The following is a 20,000-nucleotide window of genomic DNA, read 5'->3' as shown; positions in this document are numbered from 1 at the left end:
GTTCTTCGTGTTACATTGTTGCAGTCATTACATTTGGGTTATCTGCTTGCAGGTAGCCCTCATTCAGCCTTATTAACAAAGTGTTGGGTCCTGCGTCGGTTGCTCTCCCTTTTTCCATGACGTCAAGGGTATAAAACATGCAGCCGACACCATTACATCAGTCTTTCTTGCCGTGCGGTAACAGAAGCAGTTCGCAAGTGCCAGTCGGCTGACTCCTGACATTTTTGTTTTCGAGCTTCAGAACCAAAGTCTTAAGCTAAAGCTAAGTACCCAGTTGGGGAAACTTTTTCTTGCTCCTTACCTATGTCAGTTAAAGTTAATAATTGCATTACTTGTGGAAAGCACATACCTCATAAAGATTTTCATTCGTACTGTATTCCTTGCAGAGGCCCTGACCACGACATACCTTGCTGTCGGTTTTGTGCTTTATTTAATCAGCGCACTGTTTGTTGTCCCTATATTTTCATCTCTAAATATTTTGGTTCTCTAATTATCCAGAAATGTCATCGGTTAGCCATCCAACTACCGGGATTCCGAAAAAATGCAAAGATAAAGACCGAGACAGGCTGCCAAGGTCCAAAACTGCCAATGACGCTTCTCCTAAGCCAGTCGCCATTTCACCGGTACTCAGGTGCTTTCGCAGGCCCTAATACCTGCTACTTCTGATTCACAGGCCTCTACTGAGACCCATTCGGAGTCCGGTATGCCGTGAGATGCTTCAACTATGGAACCCGCGGATGTCTCTACCTTGGATGGGTCCGGAGCTGCTGTGCAGGCACCGGCTTCTGAGGGTGTATTCAGGCCTACGGACTTGCATATTGAACCGACGCCTCCTTCTTCACTTAGGCCTAAATCTCGAACCATGCCTAAAAAAACCGACGCCCAGGCCACATGCTCAGGCCTCTATGCCTAAAAAACAAATAAGAATGGCTGAAGATTTTAATAACTCTAATCAGGGGTAACCAATCCCCCCCCCCCCTCTTTCTAAGAGGCCTAGGACTGAAGTTGTTTATGAATCTTCTGACCAGGATTCTGTTTTTTCTCATTCTTCTGATGATCTGGATTTGCCCTTTTCTTCTTATGAGGATTCTGATGCAGAGGACTCCATTCCCTCTTCTTCCCGTCCAGAGGATTTTTCTTTTGAGGAAACTTTGCATACTCTATGGGAGCATTTCCACTGTGAATGCCAGGATTTTTCTGATTCAGAAAAGAGGCTTAGGGATTTCTTACTCCTACCTCAGCGTAGGCCTTTAGCTATTCCTCCTGTACTAGACATTGTTGATGCTTTTTTGGCCCCTGATTCCTTGCCTCCTGCTCCCAGAAAACCTGACCGATACTACAGGGTCCCTGAGTCACACAAGTTCCTTTTTAAAAATCCTATTGTGGATCCAGAGACTATTTCACAGGGGCCCAAGGGCATTAAGGCTTCTACTGCTAAAAATCCTACCCCTTCTGATAAAGACTCCAGGGTGCTGGATAGATGGGGTAAGAAGGTTTACACTTCTGCAACCTTGGCCGTTAGGGCTTTAAACTGCCAGTTTCATATGTTAAAGTATCAGCAACGTGTTATTGGATTACTTAAATGATGTTGATTCCTGACTGTGTGGAAAATAAAGAATTACAGGATTTAATGCATTCTGCTGAACAAGTTGGAAAACATACAGTGTGGTTTTGATTCATTAGAGGCCTCTTGCAGGGCTGCTGTTACTGGGTCTGTGCTCAGAAGGCATGCTTGGCTAAAGGAGCAATCCTTGCCATCATGTTAAAGCTAAATTGTTGGATGCTCCCTTAAATCAGGACTGTCTGTTTGGCAACAAGGCTGAGGAAGTTCTTAAAAAGATGGAAGATAAAGCTAAATCTATGCAAACTGTTAAAGATTTCTTACAAGTTCAGCCTCCTAGATTTAGTAGGCACTGGCCCTCTAAGAATTGGTCCTTTCCAGCCCCTTCCAGGACTTCTCAAGCCAAACCCAGACACAGCAAAAGCCCCAGGTTTCAGTCCCAGGGGATGCACAGGACTAAGCAGTGGGGGGCCTCCACTTCCAAATCTGGGAGTAATAAGACTCCCCCTATGGTAAACTGTCTCAATGACTTCCGTTTAAAATTTCTAAGCACTTATCAACTGATTGCCCCTTTGGGGGGAAAGATTGCTCTTCATACAAAGAACTGGGAACTCATTACCTAGGACAAATGGGTTTTAAATATAGTGTCCCAGGGATACAGACTTCACTTCCACACGTTGCCAACACCAAGCAGGTGGCCGGACCTATCCCCAAATCAGTGGGCAGATGCCCAAAAACAAGTGCTTTCTCTCTTAAGCATGGGGGCTATTCAGCTGGTACCAGAAGAGGAAAAGGGACAAGGTTTCTACTTTAGACTTTTCCTAGTACCCAGAAAAGACAATTCATGGTGTCCTATCCTGGACCTGTCTACTCCTAAACACCTTTTTGGAAATTCCAAAATTCAAGATGCTGAGTCTTCACCAACTACTTCCTATGCTAGGCAAAGATGCCTGGGTGGCAACACTAGATTTAAAAGAAGCATTACCTGCACATCCCAATCAGGGAATCTTGCAGAAGATACCTACGTTTCAAAGCAGGCTACACGCACTATCAGTTCTCTGCACTGCCCTTTGGCTTATCTACTGCTCCCAGGGTATTCACAAAGTGCCTAGCTCCAGTTATTGCATTTTGCAGGCAAAGAAATATTCAAATATGCCCATACCTGGACTATTGTCTAATTCAGGCAGAAAGCCAGGACATGCTTTTGAATAATCTGACCTTTGTACAAAGGGTTCTAACTTGTCTGGGGTACACCATAAACAAAAAGAAATCACACATGGTACCCTGTCAACAAATTATATTCCTGGGAGCAAGCTTGAATACAACTTCCCAGATGGCTTACCTCACGCCAGAGAAACAAATTCATTTGACAACCTACTTCAAACAAGTTGCCACAAAAACCCTGCTATCTGCAAGACAAATACTGCAAGCCTTGGGGTTCATGGCCTCCTGCATTCTTCTAATTCCATATGCAAGACTGCATATGAGGAAACTACAGTGGTATTTAAAAAGCCTATTGTGTCTACATTCTCAAGATCTAGAAGCAATGATTCCTGTCATACCTTGTCTATGCCTTGAATTCCTTTAGTGGGCAGAGGCCTGCCACCAAAACAAGGGACTACCTTTCACACCACCCCCTGCCACCCAAACCCTAACAGACGCATCAGGCTATGCATGGGGGGTGGGGGCTCACCTGGCAGGGAAGTGCATTCAGGGCAAATAGAACCCAAGTAAAATGCACCTGCATATCAATCAAAAAGAAATGTTAGCTGTACAGAATGCTCTGACAGCCTTCAAGGACCACATTCTTCCAGGACAACTTATGGTAAAGATGGACAACACCACTGTTATGTGGTACATAAGCAGGGGGGTACACATTTGTACCCTCTCTGCAGACTAGCCATGGCATTGTGGAACACAGCCTTGAGCTACCAAGTGCACCTAAAAACTCAATTCCTGCCGGGAAAATTAAATATACTGGCAGACGGACTAAGCAGAAACCTCATGGACCCACATGAGTGGAAACTGGAACCAAGGATTTTCAACATGTTGACAAGCAAATGGGGGAGCCCAGATATAGACCTGTTTGCCTCTCCCCAGAACTACCAGTTGGACAAATTTTGCACAAGGGCTCCCCACAAGCAAGCCTGGAAAGTGGATGCTCTGTCCTTCAGCTGGAAAAACCTATCAGTCTATGCCTCCCCCCCCCCCCTCTGTCTGTGCTTTCCAAAGTACTACTAAAAATCAAACCGGACAAACCAAGGATGATTTTGATTGCTCCACACTGGCCACGCCAACACTGGTACCCCCTCCTGCACTGTGTGTCACGGTTATCCCCATGGCACCTGCCTCAGACTCCTTCCCTGTTGTCTCAGCAGGAGAACCAGATTCTGCACCCTCAGCTTCTAACACTGAACCTTGCAGCCTGGCTAATTACATAATCTCTCCTCTACCATTCCTCAGTAAACCTGTGATGGATATCATTTTCGAGGCAAGGAGGCCTAGTACTAGAAAATCTTGTGCTGAAAAATGGAAAAGATTCTGTGCCTGGAACCATTCTCAAGGGATGAGCTCAGCAGCACCCAATTTACCTCAGATTTTACAATACTTAACTGAGCTGTTTCACAAGGGCCTGTCTTTTTCCTCCATTAAAATTCACACCTCCGCCATTTCAGCTCATTATAGCGCAGAACCTCCCCTCTTCTCTCATCCACTGCTCAAGCAGTTCCTCAGAGGGGACAAAAATTTGAGACCACCGAGGAGAGCTCCAACCCCAACCTGGGACCTTAACTTTGTTTTGGAGAAACTGTCTACCTCCTTTTCTGACAGGTGCTACTGCAGACTTAAAATTTCTTTCTTGGAAAACAGCTTTCCTTTTAGCAATCACTTCAGCTAGAAGGGTATCTGAATTACAGACCCTTATGGCAGTGGAGCCTTTCATCATCTTTAATGCGGACAGGGTATCCCTCAGAACCAATCCATCCTTCATGCCCAAGGTGGTATCCAGTGTGGCTCTTAATCAGTTTATTCATTTGCCAGCCTTCTTTCCCAATTCACAGAGCAAAGGGGAACGGATACTGCATTCCTTAGATGTGCACAGACAACTTGTATTCTACTTGGACAGGACTAAACCCATCTGAACAACTGCTGGTGGCATTTGCTGCAGGGTCAGAGGGGAAGGCTATTTCAAAGCAAACCATTTCTGAATGGATAGGCCATTGCATTCATTTCTGCTATAAGCACCATGGAAAACCTATCCCTCAGGGGATCAGACCTCACTCCACCAGGGCTGCATCTACCTCTACAGCCTTTCTCATAGATGTCCCTACCAGGGACATCCTAGAAGCTGCTACCTGGAGTTCTGTGCATACTTTCACCAAGCATTATCATTTGCTAATTTTCTCCAAATCCAGAGCTGGCTTTGCCACTGAAGTCTTGCAGGACCTTATAGCTGGTCCTAATTCTATCTAAATTCCTCCTCCCAGCCATAGCTTTGGGAATCTGCCCAAATGTAATGACTGGAACAGTGAAACACGAAGAACATAGTACAGTTGTGTACACTTACCATAAATGTAGATGTTTGAGTGTATTCACTTTTGCAGTCCTGGTTACCCTCCCTCCAGCCCCCTAACTTCTTTTGGCTATACCTCTACTTTCCTTTACTATGCTTAAAAGCCTTTTTGGTGTATTTGCTTTTTTGTTGGAGGTATATCATTTTACTTATTTAATTGCTCCCCATTAGGGGGGGGGGGGCACCTGACATCTGGGGCAAGAAAAAACTGATGTAATGACATCGGCTGCATGTTTTATACCCTTGACAACCTGACGTTATGGAATAAGGGACAGCAACCGACGCAGGACCCAAGACTTTGTTAATCAGGCCGACTGAAGGCTACCTGCAAGCAGATGACCCAAATGTAATGACTGCAACAGTGAATACACACTCCATCTACATTTATTGTAAGTGTACACAACTGTACTTTTTATTTCTTATTCTAACATTTATTGCAGCGAAAATTAGATCACCAGAATTGGGGATTGGCTGTTTTGTTACAGAAGTGTGTGGAAAAGGGTTATCGTGTTCATTGTGAAAGGTGGAAAATGATTAGGGTGTAGATCTCCTAGAACAATTTTAGTATATTGGGGAAGTATGCATACTTGATTTTGTTCTGGTTTGTTTTGAAGTGCAATTAGTCAGCCAATATTTGGAATAAAGGTGAGTGGCAATATTAAATAGGTTTGGTGCAGTGTGTGGAGATTGTAAAGAGGAAGTATGGATAGGTGGTTAGGACAGAGTTGTAGATGTTTTGCGATGTTATTGAGTCATGGTAGGATGAACAATGGCACAGTGGGAGAAGAAGAATAGAGGATAAGCTAAAGAGTAGCATAATTAAGTACAGGAAGCTGTATTTTATAGATGTCGGGTAGTGGAGGAAAAAGCAATGAAGAAGAAAACAAGAAGTTGCAGGACAGTAGGTGATTCTGTAATGGATTCTGTGAGCAGGAAGAGGATGGGTAAGGAGAGAATCATTTTCTATAAAAGAAGAGAGGTAGGTTGTCCTGGTACCTTCTTTGTAATGTAAGGACTAGAGGGGTATTAAAGGCTAAGGATGTAGTAAAAATAAGAAGAAATGAGGGTACAATGCAAAAGAGATGGTTACTATTTCGGATAGTTTTGATCACAAAAAGATAGTGGAAAGTAGTATTGGAGGGAGAAAGATGGTTGGCAATGGGGCTAAAAATAGAGTTAGAGAAGTAGGAAATGAAACAGAAGTGTATGTATGAAAGTAGTAAGTTCAGTTGGGGAGTGTTTTGGAGCAAGTCACTAGTGAAGTACGTATGTCGAAAGTATAATGGAGTAAGAGGGAGTGGATGGAAATTGGGTGTAGGGGAGCACATCGAAGCTAAGCGTAATGGGCTTCCCATCCTCAGGTCATATAAATGAGAGCAATCAGTTTATAACGAGAACAAAGCAATTAAAGAGATTAGAGTAAAACAGGTGATCTGTCATTTCTTGAAACTAAATAATTGGCAAAAGCAGTATAATCTAATCTACTGGTAAAGCAAAAGGTGACCGTGGCCAACTTAAGTGATCTTTAGAGTGCCTAGACTATTACACATGGACCTTCAGTCACAGAATAGACGTGTTTAACTGATTTAAAGTTAATATGCAGCAAAGTTCTTCATGATAAATGTTTACTTTAAGCATTGACAAAATTATTCAGCTTGTGGGTGGAAGGCCTTGTGGCGAGCTCCTGCAATATTCGAGGTCAGATGTAGCGACTGCATGCTCTCCTCAATGAAGGACGATAGTGAATACATAGTGTGTGTGTGTTTGTGTGTGTCTGTAAAAGTATTTTCTAGTTAAGATGGTGAAAATCAGTTCAGTTTCTGTTTTTAATGAAGCAGTATTTTATTGAAATACTGCACAGTCCTTGTGAATTTTGTTTTTCTTATGAAGTCAAGCAGTGGGACTGTGGCAGTTCATGAGATATTAAATTGTATTTAAGGCTTTTCCTTATTTTCTGTCAGTATTGACATGGTTAATTTTTAATAAATCTTATATTTAATATCTCTTTTTCTATTGCAGAATTTAAACCAGTTAAATGGCAGCAATTCTATGAAAAAAGCTCCTAGCTGTTCTGCTTCTTGCCCTAACAAGCTCAACAAACCTCGGGAAACTTCTGCACCCTTTCAAAGCCGGCCATTGAACAGATCCACATTTGTTCCAGACTCTCTTAAAAAACAAAAAATTACCATTAATATTCAGAACTGTAAACTGCTTTCTCGGTCAGGTCAGTCTCAGCCAAGTCTTCATACTGGCCTTTTGGAAGAGGGCTTGCCCATGCCAACAGAGTCTCCTACTGCAACCAGTTCATCTACCACGTTATCTACCTCAGCTTCCTCTACCATAGTAGTATCTGCTTCAGTTTGTAAGACATCTGGTTCCAGTGACACGTGTTCTACACCATTAGTGAATGGTGCCAGTTTTCTTATCCCTTACACTGCAGAATCCTCAGACGAGTCCGATGAGGAGTCTAAGAGGTTGCCCGAACAGAGCCATCATTTAAAGAACCTTCCTACTGTTGTAAACGGGAAGGAAGGTGATAAGATTCACAATTTCATCTTTAGTTCAAGTGCTGAAATGGATGAAACTTGTATTCAGAATCTACCAATAAATTCTGCAGTCACTGTTTCTTCTCATACAGTGAAGGTTGACGGATTTGATTTAAGTGCTGGAAGTGTCTGCTTGAAGTCTTGTATTTCAGAAAAAAGTGCCCCCCTTCAAAAAGATGGATTTCATGACTTAGTAAGTATATTTTTTATCTCTTTTGAATAATATTTAAATACAACTTTGTAATTGGCAAGCGCTGAATGTATTTCTGGATGTACATTGTTTTTTAGTTCTGTCCCAATTTTTTCCTTTTTAAAAATCATACTGTTTTGTTTATGCAGTGTTTGTGTAGCACTAGTCTTAGAAGGTATAGGCTGTACCAGTGTCCTAAGTTAAAAGAACCTTTTAAGAAAATGTTTGACAAGTGGCATGTGAGCAAGAGATTACCGTTACTGTAAGATGCCTAGTTATAAATACCTTAAAAAGTTCATGCTGCTTTTTGTTGCACTTTATAGTCCCCACCTCTCAATTCAATCTGACATACATGGTAGCTCTGCGGTTAATTGTCTGTCCTTTGTCAAGGCTAGCCTTAAGTAGCTTAGGTACTACTACACTTTTTTTTTTTTTTTTTTTTTATTTGAAGTGATAACTTTTTCCATAGTCTGGGAATTTAAGTTAGAAATCTGTCCCTCCAGTGCATCTTATTTGTTGGCATTTACTTGGATCCGTGTTGTGTAGGTATTTGTAGAGCCACTACTTCTGCGGCAAAATAAGAGGTCAGCTAGGATTGTGTCTTTTATGGCTTGTAAAGCAAAGCAAAAGTCACCTCAGCCAGTCAGAAAAGTTGAAGGATTTAAGGTCTTTAATTTTCTTGTTTAGAATTTTTTGTGGCCTTACCAGTTGATCTGTGTTTTTGGATTTTACATACCAAAGCTGACATTATATGCAATGATGGGTCTGAAAGAGAAGAGCACAGCTTTATAATGACCTCCTTGGATCTTAAGGATGTTTTCTTAGAAATTAACTGGGCCAGGTAGAAGGGTTTTCTAGTTATGATTTAAAAACCTCTGTCTTAGGGAAGCACAAAAGCAAAGCTAAATACCTTATTCAGTTACATCTGTCTCTGTCATGCCCTATCTCTGTGAAAAAGCAGTGAAGTGACAGGCATCTTTTAGAGAAGCCCTGACATTAAGTGGATGTGATCAGCTCCCCTTTGTGGAGGGTTAGGAGTGAGAAATATCATCAGTGGTAAGTTCCCCTTTGAGGGAAGGGTAGTGGGGGGGGGTCACCCAAGGGCTTATAGATGTGAGTTAGAAAGTGCCTCGTCATACTACCATCACACTGGCCCTGGTCTTTGCCTCTTCCTCTGTATTTAGTCTGTCACCCCCCTCCCCCCAGCAACCAAACCTCTCAACTGTCTAGATTTTCACAGAATGCCCGGATTTATGACTCATGTTTTTGGTCTATTTCTCCAAAAATTGTAGTATTCTGACATATCATTCAGGACTAAAGTCAGAAAATGAGACATTTGAGTTTTAGACCTTGTATCCTTTTTAAACTTCATGCTGTTACAAATCTAGAAAGCTGACAGAATAACATTTTGTAAGAGTAATTTTTAAAAGTTGTCCTTATTTTTGGGCCTTTGCCTCCCCATTTTTTATGCCTTTGTCCAGATTTCTTGCTCTGAGGTTGAGATATGTGCCAGCAAGTAGGATTGTAAAAAAAGTATTTTGGCTTTTCCCGGTTAGGGGTTGCCACAGCGGAACTCTGGTCTGATAATGATTGGCAATGGATTTTTACGGTGCCGAGTTGTCAGCCCGACACCCAGCCTTCAAAGAAGGCACACCTATTCACTCACGCACCTACCTGCATGTCTTTAGATGTCACTCGACTGTGGGGAGGATATGCAGACTCCACACAGAAGGCGCTCCAACCGAGAATCAAACTTAATATATTAATTAAATAAATAAGCCTTTGTGGCAGTAATCCTTAAGGGATTTGTGAGCCTGGAGTTATTTGATATGAAAGGAGCAAAGAATCCGTCAAGATAGTTGCATTTTTCATTGTTCCCAGACAGAGCTGATAAATATTTAAAACTGAAATAGGTAGTGTGCTTTACTAAATTAATATAACACTGTTAAAAATAAAAATATTCCTCTGATGGAGATGCCTCTTTTCATGACGCATCTTTCAGAATTATAGCTGTCAAGTGCCAGATCTTCAGTAAAGAGTTCCCTAGCACTTCTTTTATGTGTATTCACTGGACAGTCTTTTCATTTGTCTATTTTTTACTCCCAGTTTTCCTTTGGGTACTTTTTCTCTGCTGACCTTCATTTATATGTTTGTGAGAAGTTTTTGTACTTTTGTACTGTTGCTTGGGACCTTTCAAGAAGTGTGAGGTTAAAATTCTAGGCTGTATAGGTAGAGAAATACAGCTTTGACGGAGAAGTAAATTGAACGTGCCATTTTAGAGGAATTAAAATGCTGCGAGTTGGATTTATTGGAAAAGGGTGGTGAATATTTTAAAACTTCGATGTAAGATGTCTGTGATATTACCATGTCAATTGGGCTCCATTCTGTTGTTTTTAGTTACTATTTTTAAGTACTAGATTAGCCTAAATGAGGAGAGCTTCATCCATAAGCAACAATCCTCCAAAGTCCAACAGTGGTATAACTGCAAAGAAATCGAACACCATAATGTTATACTACCACATCCACAGTTGACAGTCACTAACAAATAAAGCCAAAACAAAAAAAGTGCTTGTACAAGTACTACTAATAAATATGTACTTGTGATGGGTGACTCCATAGTCAAGCACACAGCGTTTACTCTCTCTCAATGCTGGACCACAACAGGATGACCTTGAGTTGTCTTTCAGGTACATGGGCCCTCAAGACCCTTATCATGGTGGTGGTCCATGTAGATGTAAATGATCTGGCATGCAAAACCCTGAGGGGTATGCAGAGAGATTTCCAAGCTCTCTCCATGTCACAGATCTAGGAAAGACCCTTTACATTGAGAGGGATCTTTCCTTCTCCTGCTTTTGGAGCACATTCATGTATGTGTATTACTACAACTTGGTTTAAAAGTGCAAACAGCACTCCCTCCGATACCAGAGTTTTGCACCTACATTGTCTTTAGACCTGTTGGGAACTGTGATGGAGTATCCATATTTGTTAGACGACATTGCCTCAAGGCAGATTTCTTTGAGACCCACAAACAAAACTTAAGATTCAAAATCACACTAAATAAAACCAAACATCTGATCATAGCATATTACAGGGCTCCATTAATGCCCCCTGAAAACCATGTTTGATTCCTAAACATACTGGATTAACTTCAAATACTCAGGAGCTCCATCATCCTGGAAAACTCTAGCTATCCTTCAGTAAACCAGGGTACATGGCTATGCCAAAAATTTCCTTGATTTCATAAACAAGAACTCCATGGACCCAATAGTCAAAGAACCCACTAGAGGACCAAATATACTTGACCTGGTCTTTACAAATATAGCATTTGTGTACACTATTCCGTTACTATACTAAGTTTGACCAGAAACTGGGAATCTCCTTCAAAACCCCAAACAGCCAAATTTAAATAGCATAGTAGTCAAAGACTTCAAATGTGCTAACCTCCAACAATTCTATGACTAAGACTAAAAATTCAGGTATAACTGTAACCACCAAAATGTTGGCACGACCAGTAGTTATGTATGTAAATTCTATGCTCACCTCGGTAAAGGTAGTAACCTTGGCAGTTCCTTCCAGAACCAAAAAAAAAATGAAGTTCAGAACAAATCAGCCTTAAATCCACATGCATAAAGAAAAGAAAAAGCTTCTTATAATGTACAGTAAACCTAAAGACCCACAAGTCAAGGTCAACTTCAAAAAATTTGACGGTGCTGAAAAATAACCTCAGGAAACAAAAGCATCCCATGGACTTAGACTAGCATCAGAAGTTGTGGATAGTTACAAATGTCAGGAAATTAAGAAGCAACACTAAGCATTGCTCCAAACTTCATCTACTCCGATCCAGTAAATATCGCAAATTTATTGGGTAACAAATTCAGTTTAGGTTTCACCCAGGAGCCAACTTTACAAAACCTACATATTCAAAAGGATCTCAAATATATCATCACAAAAGAACTCTCGCTAAAGATACTTTTCCAAAATAAAGCTAAAAAGTACGTTCTCCATGAGACCTGGTTACATGCTGAGCTGCCTGCTGAACAACACTAAATATGCAGTGGTATACCCACTCCTCCAACTATTTATTCATCCTGAGCTTAGCCGCCATCTTTGTCCCCAGAGTACACCAGTTTTGTTGTGCCACTTCACAAGCTCATTCCCACCATGGACCATTGAAACTAAAGATCCATTGACCTGATGTGCCTCATGTGCAAGGCCATGGTAGCGTGTCATACCTGACTTGATAAACTAAGATATTAACCTATTTGCAAGACTTCCCTCCAGCAGTTTGGCTTTGATAAAAGTAGATCCTGTCTAATGAATCTAGTAAACTACTTTGAGAGAGTAACACAAACCATGGACAGTGGTCATGCTGTCCCTATAGCGTACTTTAACCTTGTCAAAGTATTTGATACCTTACCACATTCTAATATAATTAGCAAGCTGAATGTTTTCCAAATTGAGGTCTTTTAGTTATGTGGCTGTCATATTGGCTGAGTGACAAAACCCACACAGTGAGAATGGCAGGTACATCCTCAACATGAAAGTAATCGGTGGAGTCCCTCTGGGATCGATACTAGACTTCTACTTTTCAGCGTATACTTATCTGAGCTGTAAATCAGACATGGATATCTGTGCCTAGCCAAGTTTGCAGATGATAGTAAACTGGGTGTCGTCCTCCAATACCATTCAGACATGCAGAAAAACTACAATCGGAACTTACTCATATTAATAGCCGGTGCACAGAAAATGGCCTGGGTTAAAAGAAATGCTAAAACGTGTGATACTGGTTGCATTTGCAGTCCTTCAACCCAGCTTATGATGCAAATGATAATCCACTCCAAAGTTAAGGTGCTATGAGAGGCCATGGAACGTGTAAGTAATTTCCTCTCCTTTGATCATCATGTTCCAACAGTGGTTAGGAAATTCTTCTGTCTGGTACAGCTGATCACAAATGACATCTTTATTTATTTATATTTATTTATTGACATTTGTTTATTGACATTTGTTAACCGGGAAAGTCCAGTTGGTCAGTAACCCATTTTCAGTGGAGGCCTGGAGAGAAAAGCTCCACAATTAAACAGTAAGATACAGACAGATGACAAACAATTGTTAAATATAAAATTAAAGTTAGATTAAAAAATAAAACAATATATAGGCGGTATAAAACAGTATATATATCAGAACTTCTGTAAACTTTGATAACAGTTGGTAGTATAGTACAACAATCTTGAGTTGTTACTTTTGACATTGCAAGAAAAAACATGGCAGTTCTTGCTGAAAATCGATTACAGCAGTAATAGTATAAGACTGATACTGTTTGGGTAAAAGTTATGTAGAGATTGTGGAACTGGGTAAGTATTAAGTAGTCCTGGTTTTATGGTGGTTTGATTTACACTGGCATGTGAGGTTGTCAAGGAGGTAAGTTTTTAGTGCTACTTTGTATGTCTTTGTGTAGTCTATCTAGGTAATGTGGGAGGGTAAGGAGTTCCATTTCTTAGCAATGGTATGTGAGAACAAGCATTGTCCAGCTCTTTTATTGGGCTTGGTTGCACTTACTAATTTATTGGAGGATCTAAGGGGTGCGTGAAGGAATGTTTCTATTGATGAGAGTTCTGGGCAGTTATTTGGTCTGTAAATTAGTTTATGGGCTAGCATTAGTTGGGTATAGCAGAGATGGTTTGGGAAATCAAGTCAGTTCAATTAGTGATTGCTTGGCAGTGATGTGAGTGGTTAGGCTTTCCTGAGGCAAATTTTGCTATTTTATAGCAACAGCACTGAATTTTTTTGCTGAGGGAAGAGTGCAGGTTAGTAAAGATAGCACTACCGTGTTTTGTTGTTTTTGTCCATGTAAAGTTTGACAATAAAGCTTGCCAATTTTAAAATGTGGGTTTTTTTTTTTTTTTTTTTTTTTTTTTTTTTTTATTGCGTTGAGAATGAGACTTTCAAGGGTGAGTTTGTCGTCAGTTGTAATACCTAGTAGATTGGCAGATTTTACTATTTCTCTTTCAGTTGGTGTGGTTTCTATCTTTGGCACGATACTCCAGAACCAAAGAAAACTGTAGCGTTCTGTATACCACTGAACTGTAACAAACAAAACTGAGAACGCCAAGTCCACGGGCTCTTGGGACGCCAATTACACCTTACTAAACCAGTAGCTGGCAAATCCAGTACTGTTGAAGTATAAAGCATCTGTAATTAAACGGGAATTTTAATGACACTAGAGTGGTTGCCACTTTTATACTTCAGCAGTATTGGATTTGCCAGCTACTGGTTTAGTAAGGTGTAATTGGCATCCCAAGAGCCCGTGGACTTAATGTTCTCAGTTTTTTGTTGTTACAGTTCAGTGGTTTCTATCTTTAGCGTAGATTTTGAAGTCTATATCTGGTGATTTTGACAAGAATAGTAGTTTTGTTTTTTTGGCGTTTAGCAGCAATTAAAAGTTATTTAGCTATGATTCAGTCTCTGTAAAGGCATTTTGAGTAACTGTGAGGTCATCAGTGAAATTGAAGTAGAGATTATCCAAAGAAGTCCTTACCCTCTGTGCTCTGTACTGATCAGGCCCACCATGTTGCATGGCGACTCTTTCTTAGACATATTAGGCAGTTGGATAGACTTCCAGGAGTTTCCTAACAAAAAGGCCTAAAACTCCTGAGTTACCTGGAGAGGCTGGAGGCTCTGTCCCTGTGTTCACTGTCCTTTAGACTCATTAGGGGCTATCTCTACCTTGCTTTTTGAGCCATTAGAAATCAAGCAGTCCAAGACCTCTCATCTCCACAAGTCAAGCAGTCCAGCCTAGGACCAGAGATCTGAACATCCTTCAGCAAATAAATCACAGTATTAAGAGATTTGTCACAACTACCCCTTCTTTGGAATGAACTTCCGCTCGGTATTTAAAAAAGAATTAGACCATTGGAAGCTTGACTGGTCTATTTCTCCATGAAAAGGTAAGGTAAGGTCCAAGGGTGGGTTCTGACAAGGTGTAAATGGCCACATAGGCCAGTTACTTTGTGTATTCTGTGATTCTTTGATTTAGAAAATTAAAAATGTATAATGAACAGATTTGCAGGTAGCATTTGATGTGATTTACAAAAATGTACTGTTCTGAACATATGAGGTAGGCATTTTTTATGCCCTGGACTGATTTAGATTGATCAGTGGTTGCAAACATGAGTCTTAATGTACGTTTGTTATTTGATGGGATGGATGTTGTCTGAGGGGAGTAGTAGTTACAGAGGCTTTAGCAGCCACACCTGGGTATGTTGTCTGTGAAATTGGTGTCATTGGTGATTAGTATTGTACATTTGAAAGATTTTTTTCCCCTCCCTTTTACTGGTATTGTGAAAGGGTTTGCTGGCAAGAGCGAGAGAGCTGTGGGTTTACTGCTTGGAACCATTGCATGTCCCTTAACATTGAAATGGTCTTGGTTTATTTTATTGAGTAATGATTTCAGTTTTTTTTCTCATGTTTGTAGTACTTGATTTACATTCTCTGGTTAACTCTTTTGATTAGTACTAGTTTAAGCTTATGGACCATACTTTTTCAAGATGAATGTATAATTCAAATGCATTTTAGTAGAGTTTTATTACTGCAAATGGCATAAACAGTTGCACAGTTATTTTAAGTAGAAATTTCCTCAATTTAAATGCCATTGTTTCTTAGGCTAAAAATGACTAATTAAGCAATAATCCAAGTGTGTGGACAGGTGTATCAGAATTTACTCACAGTTGGTGTGTTTTGGTCACGAGGGCAAAGCCCAGGTATTTAAACAAAGCCAACAATGGGTAAATCTTAATATACCCAGTACCTGTACAGATTTTCACAGACTGTCCAGATTTTTGCTGCATATTTTTGGTCTATTCCTCAGAAAATTTGTGGTTTTCCTGACGAATTACTGGGATAACCTCTGAGGATTGAAGTCATTAAATAATGAGTTGCTTACTTCATATCCTTCAGGAAATGTATGTTAACACAAAACCCTGTTACTCTAGCAGCTTGCTAAGTTTATAAGAACAATATTTAAAATCTGTCCTTATCTTTGGGCCTTTGTGTGGCTTTGTCCCTCCATTTTGTCAGGCTTTCTCCATATTTCTTGCACTAAGAGGTGTGATACCCACAAACAGTCTTGAATTATTGCAGTTATACAATTGCATTATTTAAGAAAGAAATTGCTTACCTTTCTTAAATAATGCATTTGTCTAAGTGCACTTTTGTCTGCTCCTCATTGTCTTCACTGTACTGATGTACTGCGCATACGTATGGGACTTGCATTCCTATGCTTGTACAGTATATCAGTGCAGGAGAACTGATGGAGAAAATCAATTACTGTTTTTATTTTTTTAAGTGTTAAAAATAGACATTTACAGGGACAGCACAGAAATATGAGGAAAATCTGGTATATTTTAGTTTTGCAGAACATAACCTGATTTTTCTGACATTTTGATGCGTCATCCATAGCAAGTGCCAGTAGAATAGTCTGGCCGCTCAATGGTACTTCAGCAGCCAGACTTTTTTCTATTGGTGTTTGCTCAGTTTACAACAGGCACAGTGGTTGGGCTATCCAGTTGGCATGTTTATTTCTGAATAGCAATGAGCTGTTATTGTATAATATTGAATTAACATATACTACTAGATCGATTTTAAAGGAGTGGTAGATTGCTATTTTAACATGCAGAAGGGAGGATGTTATCTGAAACTTCTGTTGCACCAGCTTTTCAATTTTTATCGTCCCTTTTAGTTTTCGGTGTTTCTGCTGGGGTCATTGATTTCGTCGTCCTTAAATTTTGGTAACACTTTCAAGTAATCTTGGAAGCCTTATGGAAGACCGTCACTATCAAAAGCATGTAGTGCAAATATGAATTGTACTTGTAAAAGTTTTTTGAGGCTGGGAAAACTAATCCAATTTTATGTGGTATTTGTGATTTCATCGGGTCTGCTGGATTGTTTGACTGACGATGCACTAAGTAATATTGAAACAGTTAATTGGAAAAACCTGCAAGAAAAGCCTTAAGCAGTACTTGTATTCCATTCAGATATAATTATTATTAATGAAGTGTCATAAGTTACTTGTTTAAATTTCAACTTCTGCAAAGGACAATGGGGCGTTCTTTTATAAGTGGCAGAGGTATCCAAGGAAATGTCATAGCTTATTCTGAATTAGTTTACTTAACATGGGCAGCTTGTAAAAGATTGGCCTAATGTAAAATTGTTAAAAGCTTCCATACATGTCCAGGCTGTTAAATCTAAAAGGAACAGTATAGCTTTGAATTTAATCATTTAAACAGATTAAAAGCACACCACCAAGACAGCCATGTTTGCCGGGGTGGTCATAGTTTTAAGTGGAAAAAATAATACAGCACAGAACTTTGTAGTAAAGACCTGATCAGTTGATAAGGCTGAGGAAAGATGAATCCTTGTTTTTCACAGTGACTGCATTGATGCTAAGCACTGTACTTCTGAGAGAGAGAGAATTTGTATGTGCATGTGCGTATGCTTGTGCAGGAGTCGCAGTGCAGAGCTTCTTGTAAATATTGCATACTACAAACTGACCCTTAAGGTTTATAGCTGTGTTTGAACTCAGGACTTGCAAAAAATGAAAGAAATAAACAAGTACAATATTAACCATGGGAAAAAATGAAAAAAAAAGTGTAATGAAAATTGTTCTTCATTAAAGTCTTTTGTATTTTTTCCTGATTAAAGCAGTTTTTCTTTTTTTGAAAAATGTAGGTAGATATTGGTGACGTGCAAGTTCACTACTTAAGCAGCAACAACAGAAAGTATTGATTCTGGAGACATTTGGAGGGTTATGTAGAATTTTCAGTGTGTGAAAATGTTTGCTTTCAGTTCAAGAGCACATTTTGGTGGGTGTCCCACAAGAAGTGAACTGCATCATGGGTTGTGCATAGTATCTTGCTTTCAGGAAAAGTCTTTCCCTCACCCTGTCATTCTGAAGAGTAGTGATTTTGCATCACTTGATAGTGAACTAGCTGGTAATCAACTCTTGGCACTCATTCTCCTCCTACTTCCACATTCTACCACAAAAAAACTCTCCCTTTTTCTTTCTTTCTCCTCAACTAATTTTATGAAAGAAAATGCCTCCAAACAGGTGTACCTTTTGTTGTCTGATAAACATGAAATGCTGTGAACCTTTTCATTAATATGTTTGGTAACTATGTATGATCTGTCAGCTAAACTTTTTATTTTTCTAGCATTGGCTATTTAATCTTTTGTTCTTGAAGCTTTACTTGCTGTGCCTTTACTGAAAATTGGCTTTGGCTCAGTCAGATTAACCTGGTTGACAAATGCAGATAATTTCATCTTTAATCTTTCTCGTTTCATGTCTAATGTCAGAGGGCTTTATCTTATCTACGGGTCTGCCATTTGTTTTCAGCAGTGGTAAACTGTTTATTAATATGTATATCTACAAAAGATATCTGCATTTGAAAATGTTTTTTGATGTGCAGGAGTACATTGGTAATATTTATTTCTGATACCTTTAAACTTTAGATCCAGCATGATCTGTTGTAGGTGTCTGGTCAGGTACATGCCAAACAGGGCATTATATTTGATGATTGGGGAGTTGATAATGAATCCTAGGTTGCAGTCATCAGTGAACTTGGTCAGCCAGAGTCCTATGTTGGCCTGGAGTTCTGCGAAGTAGACGCCAAACAGGAGAGGGCCCAAGACTGAGCCCTGTGGGACTCCAGTCATGACTGGTCGATAGTCTGACTTGGAATCTGCAACTTTCACTCTGTGGGTCCTGTCTGTGTGACAGTTTGCAACCCACCTAGTGATGTAAGGATCAATGCATACTTTGGTGAGTTTATCAGTGATACCTGAATGGGGAATGGTATCAAAGGCCTTGGCCAGGTCGAGGTAGGCTGTATGCAGTGCCTTACCCTTATCCACAGCCTTGGTGACTGCCTCGAAGAAGTCAACCAAGTTCACCAGACAAGAACTACCTTTGACAAAGCCAAACTGTGTGGGGTCAAGAGTTTGGAGATTGCCTATATCTTTAAGCAAGTCCATAATGATGCGCTCCATAGCTTTGCATGCCAGACTCGTCACGTTAATGGGGCAATAGTTCCCAGGGTTTATTGCTCCCCCTTTATGGAGTGGAATGACTGTAGCAGTGTGTCATTCGTTAGGGACATAGCCTGAGGTAAGGCTGTGATTGAGCAAGGCACAAAGATGTGGTGCCAGTTGGTTTTGTAGGACGCAGCCAGGGATATTATCAGGTCCCATGGATGCTGTATTCTTGGCTTTGGACAGTGCAGCTTTTACCTCTGCTGCAGAAATGGTAGGTACTAGGCTTTCTTCTGGCATTATGATAGGGCCCTGGAGGGGGTAAAGTTGGCACTGAATTCATCAGCTAGTATGTTGGCTATATCTGTTGGCTCAGTATAGGATGTGCCATTGTGCAGTAGTTGAGAGCAAATCTGGGTATTGCCTTGGAGATTTTTGATATAGCTATAGAAGGCTTTGTGGTTGTTTTTGGTGTTGGCTGCAATTCTGCCTTCATAGCTGGCTTTATAGAACTTGATAAGGGATCTCAACATTTTGTTGAGACTGGTAAGGGAGGTGTTTCCAGTCTTGACTTCGGTTTTTTCTGCAACAATTTATTCCTTCTGTTGTAGAGTTTATTGATGGCTGGGGGACTACTAGATTGGCTTCCTTTTTTTGGAGGAGAGCGGTTTAGTTCTATTTCGTATGGCAAGGTCCATGCATTTGTGTACATGCTCAGAGTGCATTGGTGTATGATTCAGCAGTCATGCAGCTATTTTCTATTGGCATGGGTGCCGAGAAGTTAACCACCTCTGCTTTTGGGAGCCCAAAGTCTGCTTTAGAGAACTTTTTCAAGGTGGTCTCCTTAGCGGGGGGGGGGGGGGGGAGTTGCAGGTGAGATGGAGAGTTCCATGGTAATCAGTTTGTGGTCAGATTTAACCAGGGAGGAATTGACTACAGGTGTGGAGCAGCAGTCTCCCATGCTGGTGATAACCAGATTGAGGGTATTGCTTCCTCTAGTGGGGATCGTAGTATTTGCTGCTGTTCCCTCCCCTTTGTTGGTAAGCCGTTCTTCTTTCCCTTTTTATACACAGTGTGTGTATTGATACCATTGCTAGTATCTCTCTTTTC

The 20,000-nt window shown here is 40.4% G+C and overlaps 1 protein-coding gene across 2 annotated transcripts in view; it reads left to right on the top strand.

Annotated features, from left to right (window-relative positions):
• Nucleotides 1-20,000, top strand: part of USP42 (ubiquitin specific peptidase 42) — an 815,107-nt gene that overhangs the window by 544,060 nt on the left and 251,047 nt on the right. For both annotated transcript variants that reach the window (XM_044089669.1, XM_044089668.1), the window contains exon 13: nt 7,152-7,871. In XM_044089669.1, the coding sequence (XP_043945604.1) occupies nt 7,152-7,871 (720 nt within the window). The remainder of the gene's footprint in view (nt 1-7,151; nt 7,872-20,000) is intronic.

The sequence above is a fragment of the Protopterus annectens genome, chromosome 12.part0 (assembly GCF_019279795.1).
Source record: "Protopterus annectens isolate FY-2018-M chromosome 12.part0, PAN1.0, whole genome shotgun sequence".
Taxonomy (NCBI): Eukaryota; Metazoa; Chordata; order Ceratodontiformes; family Protopteridae; genus Protopterus; species Protopterus annectens.
The sequence above is the reverse complement of the archived record's forward strand: the minus strand, read 5'-3'. Positions and strand labels throughout refer to the sequence as shown.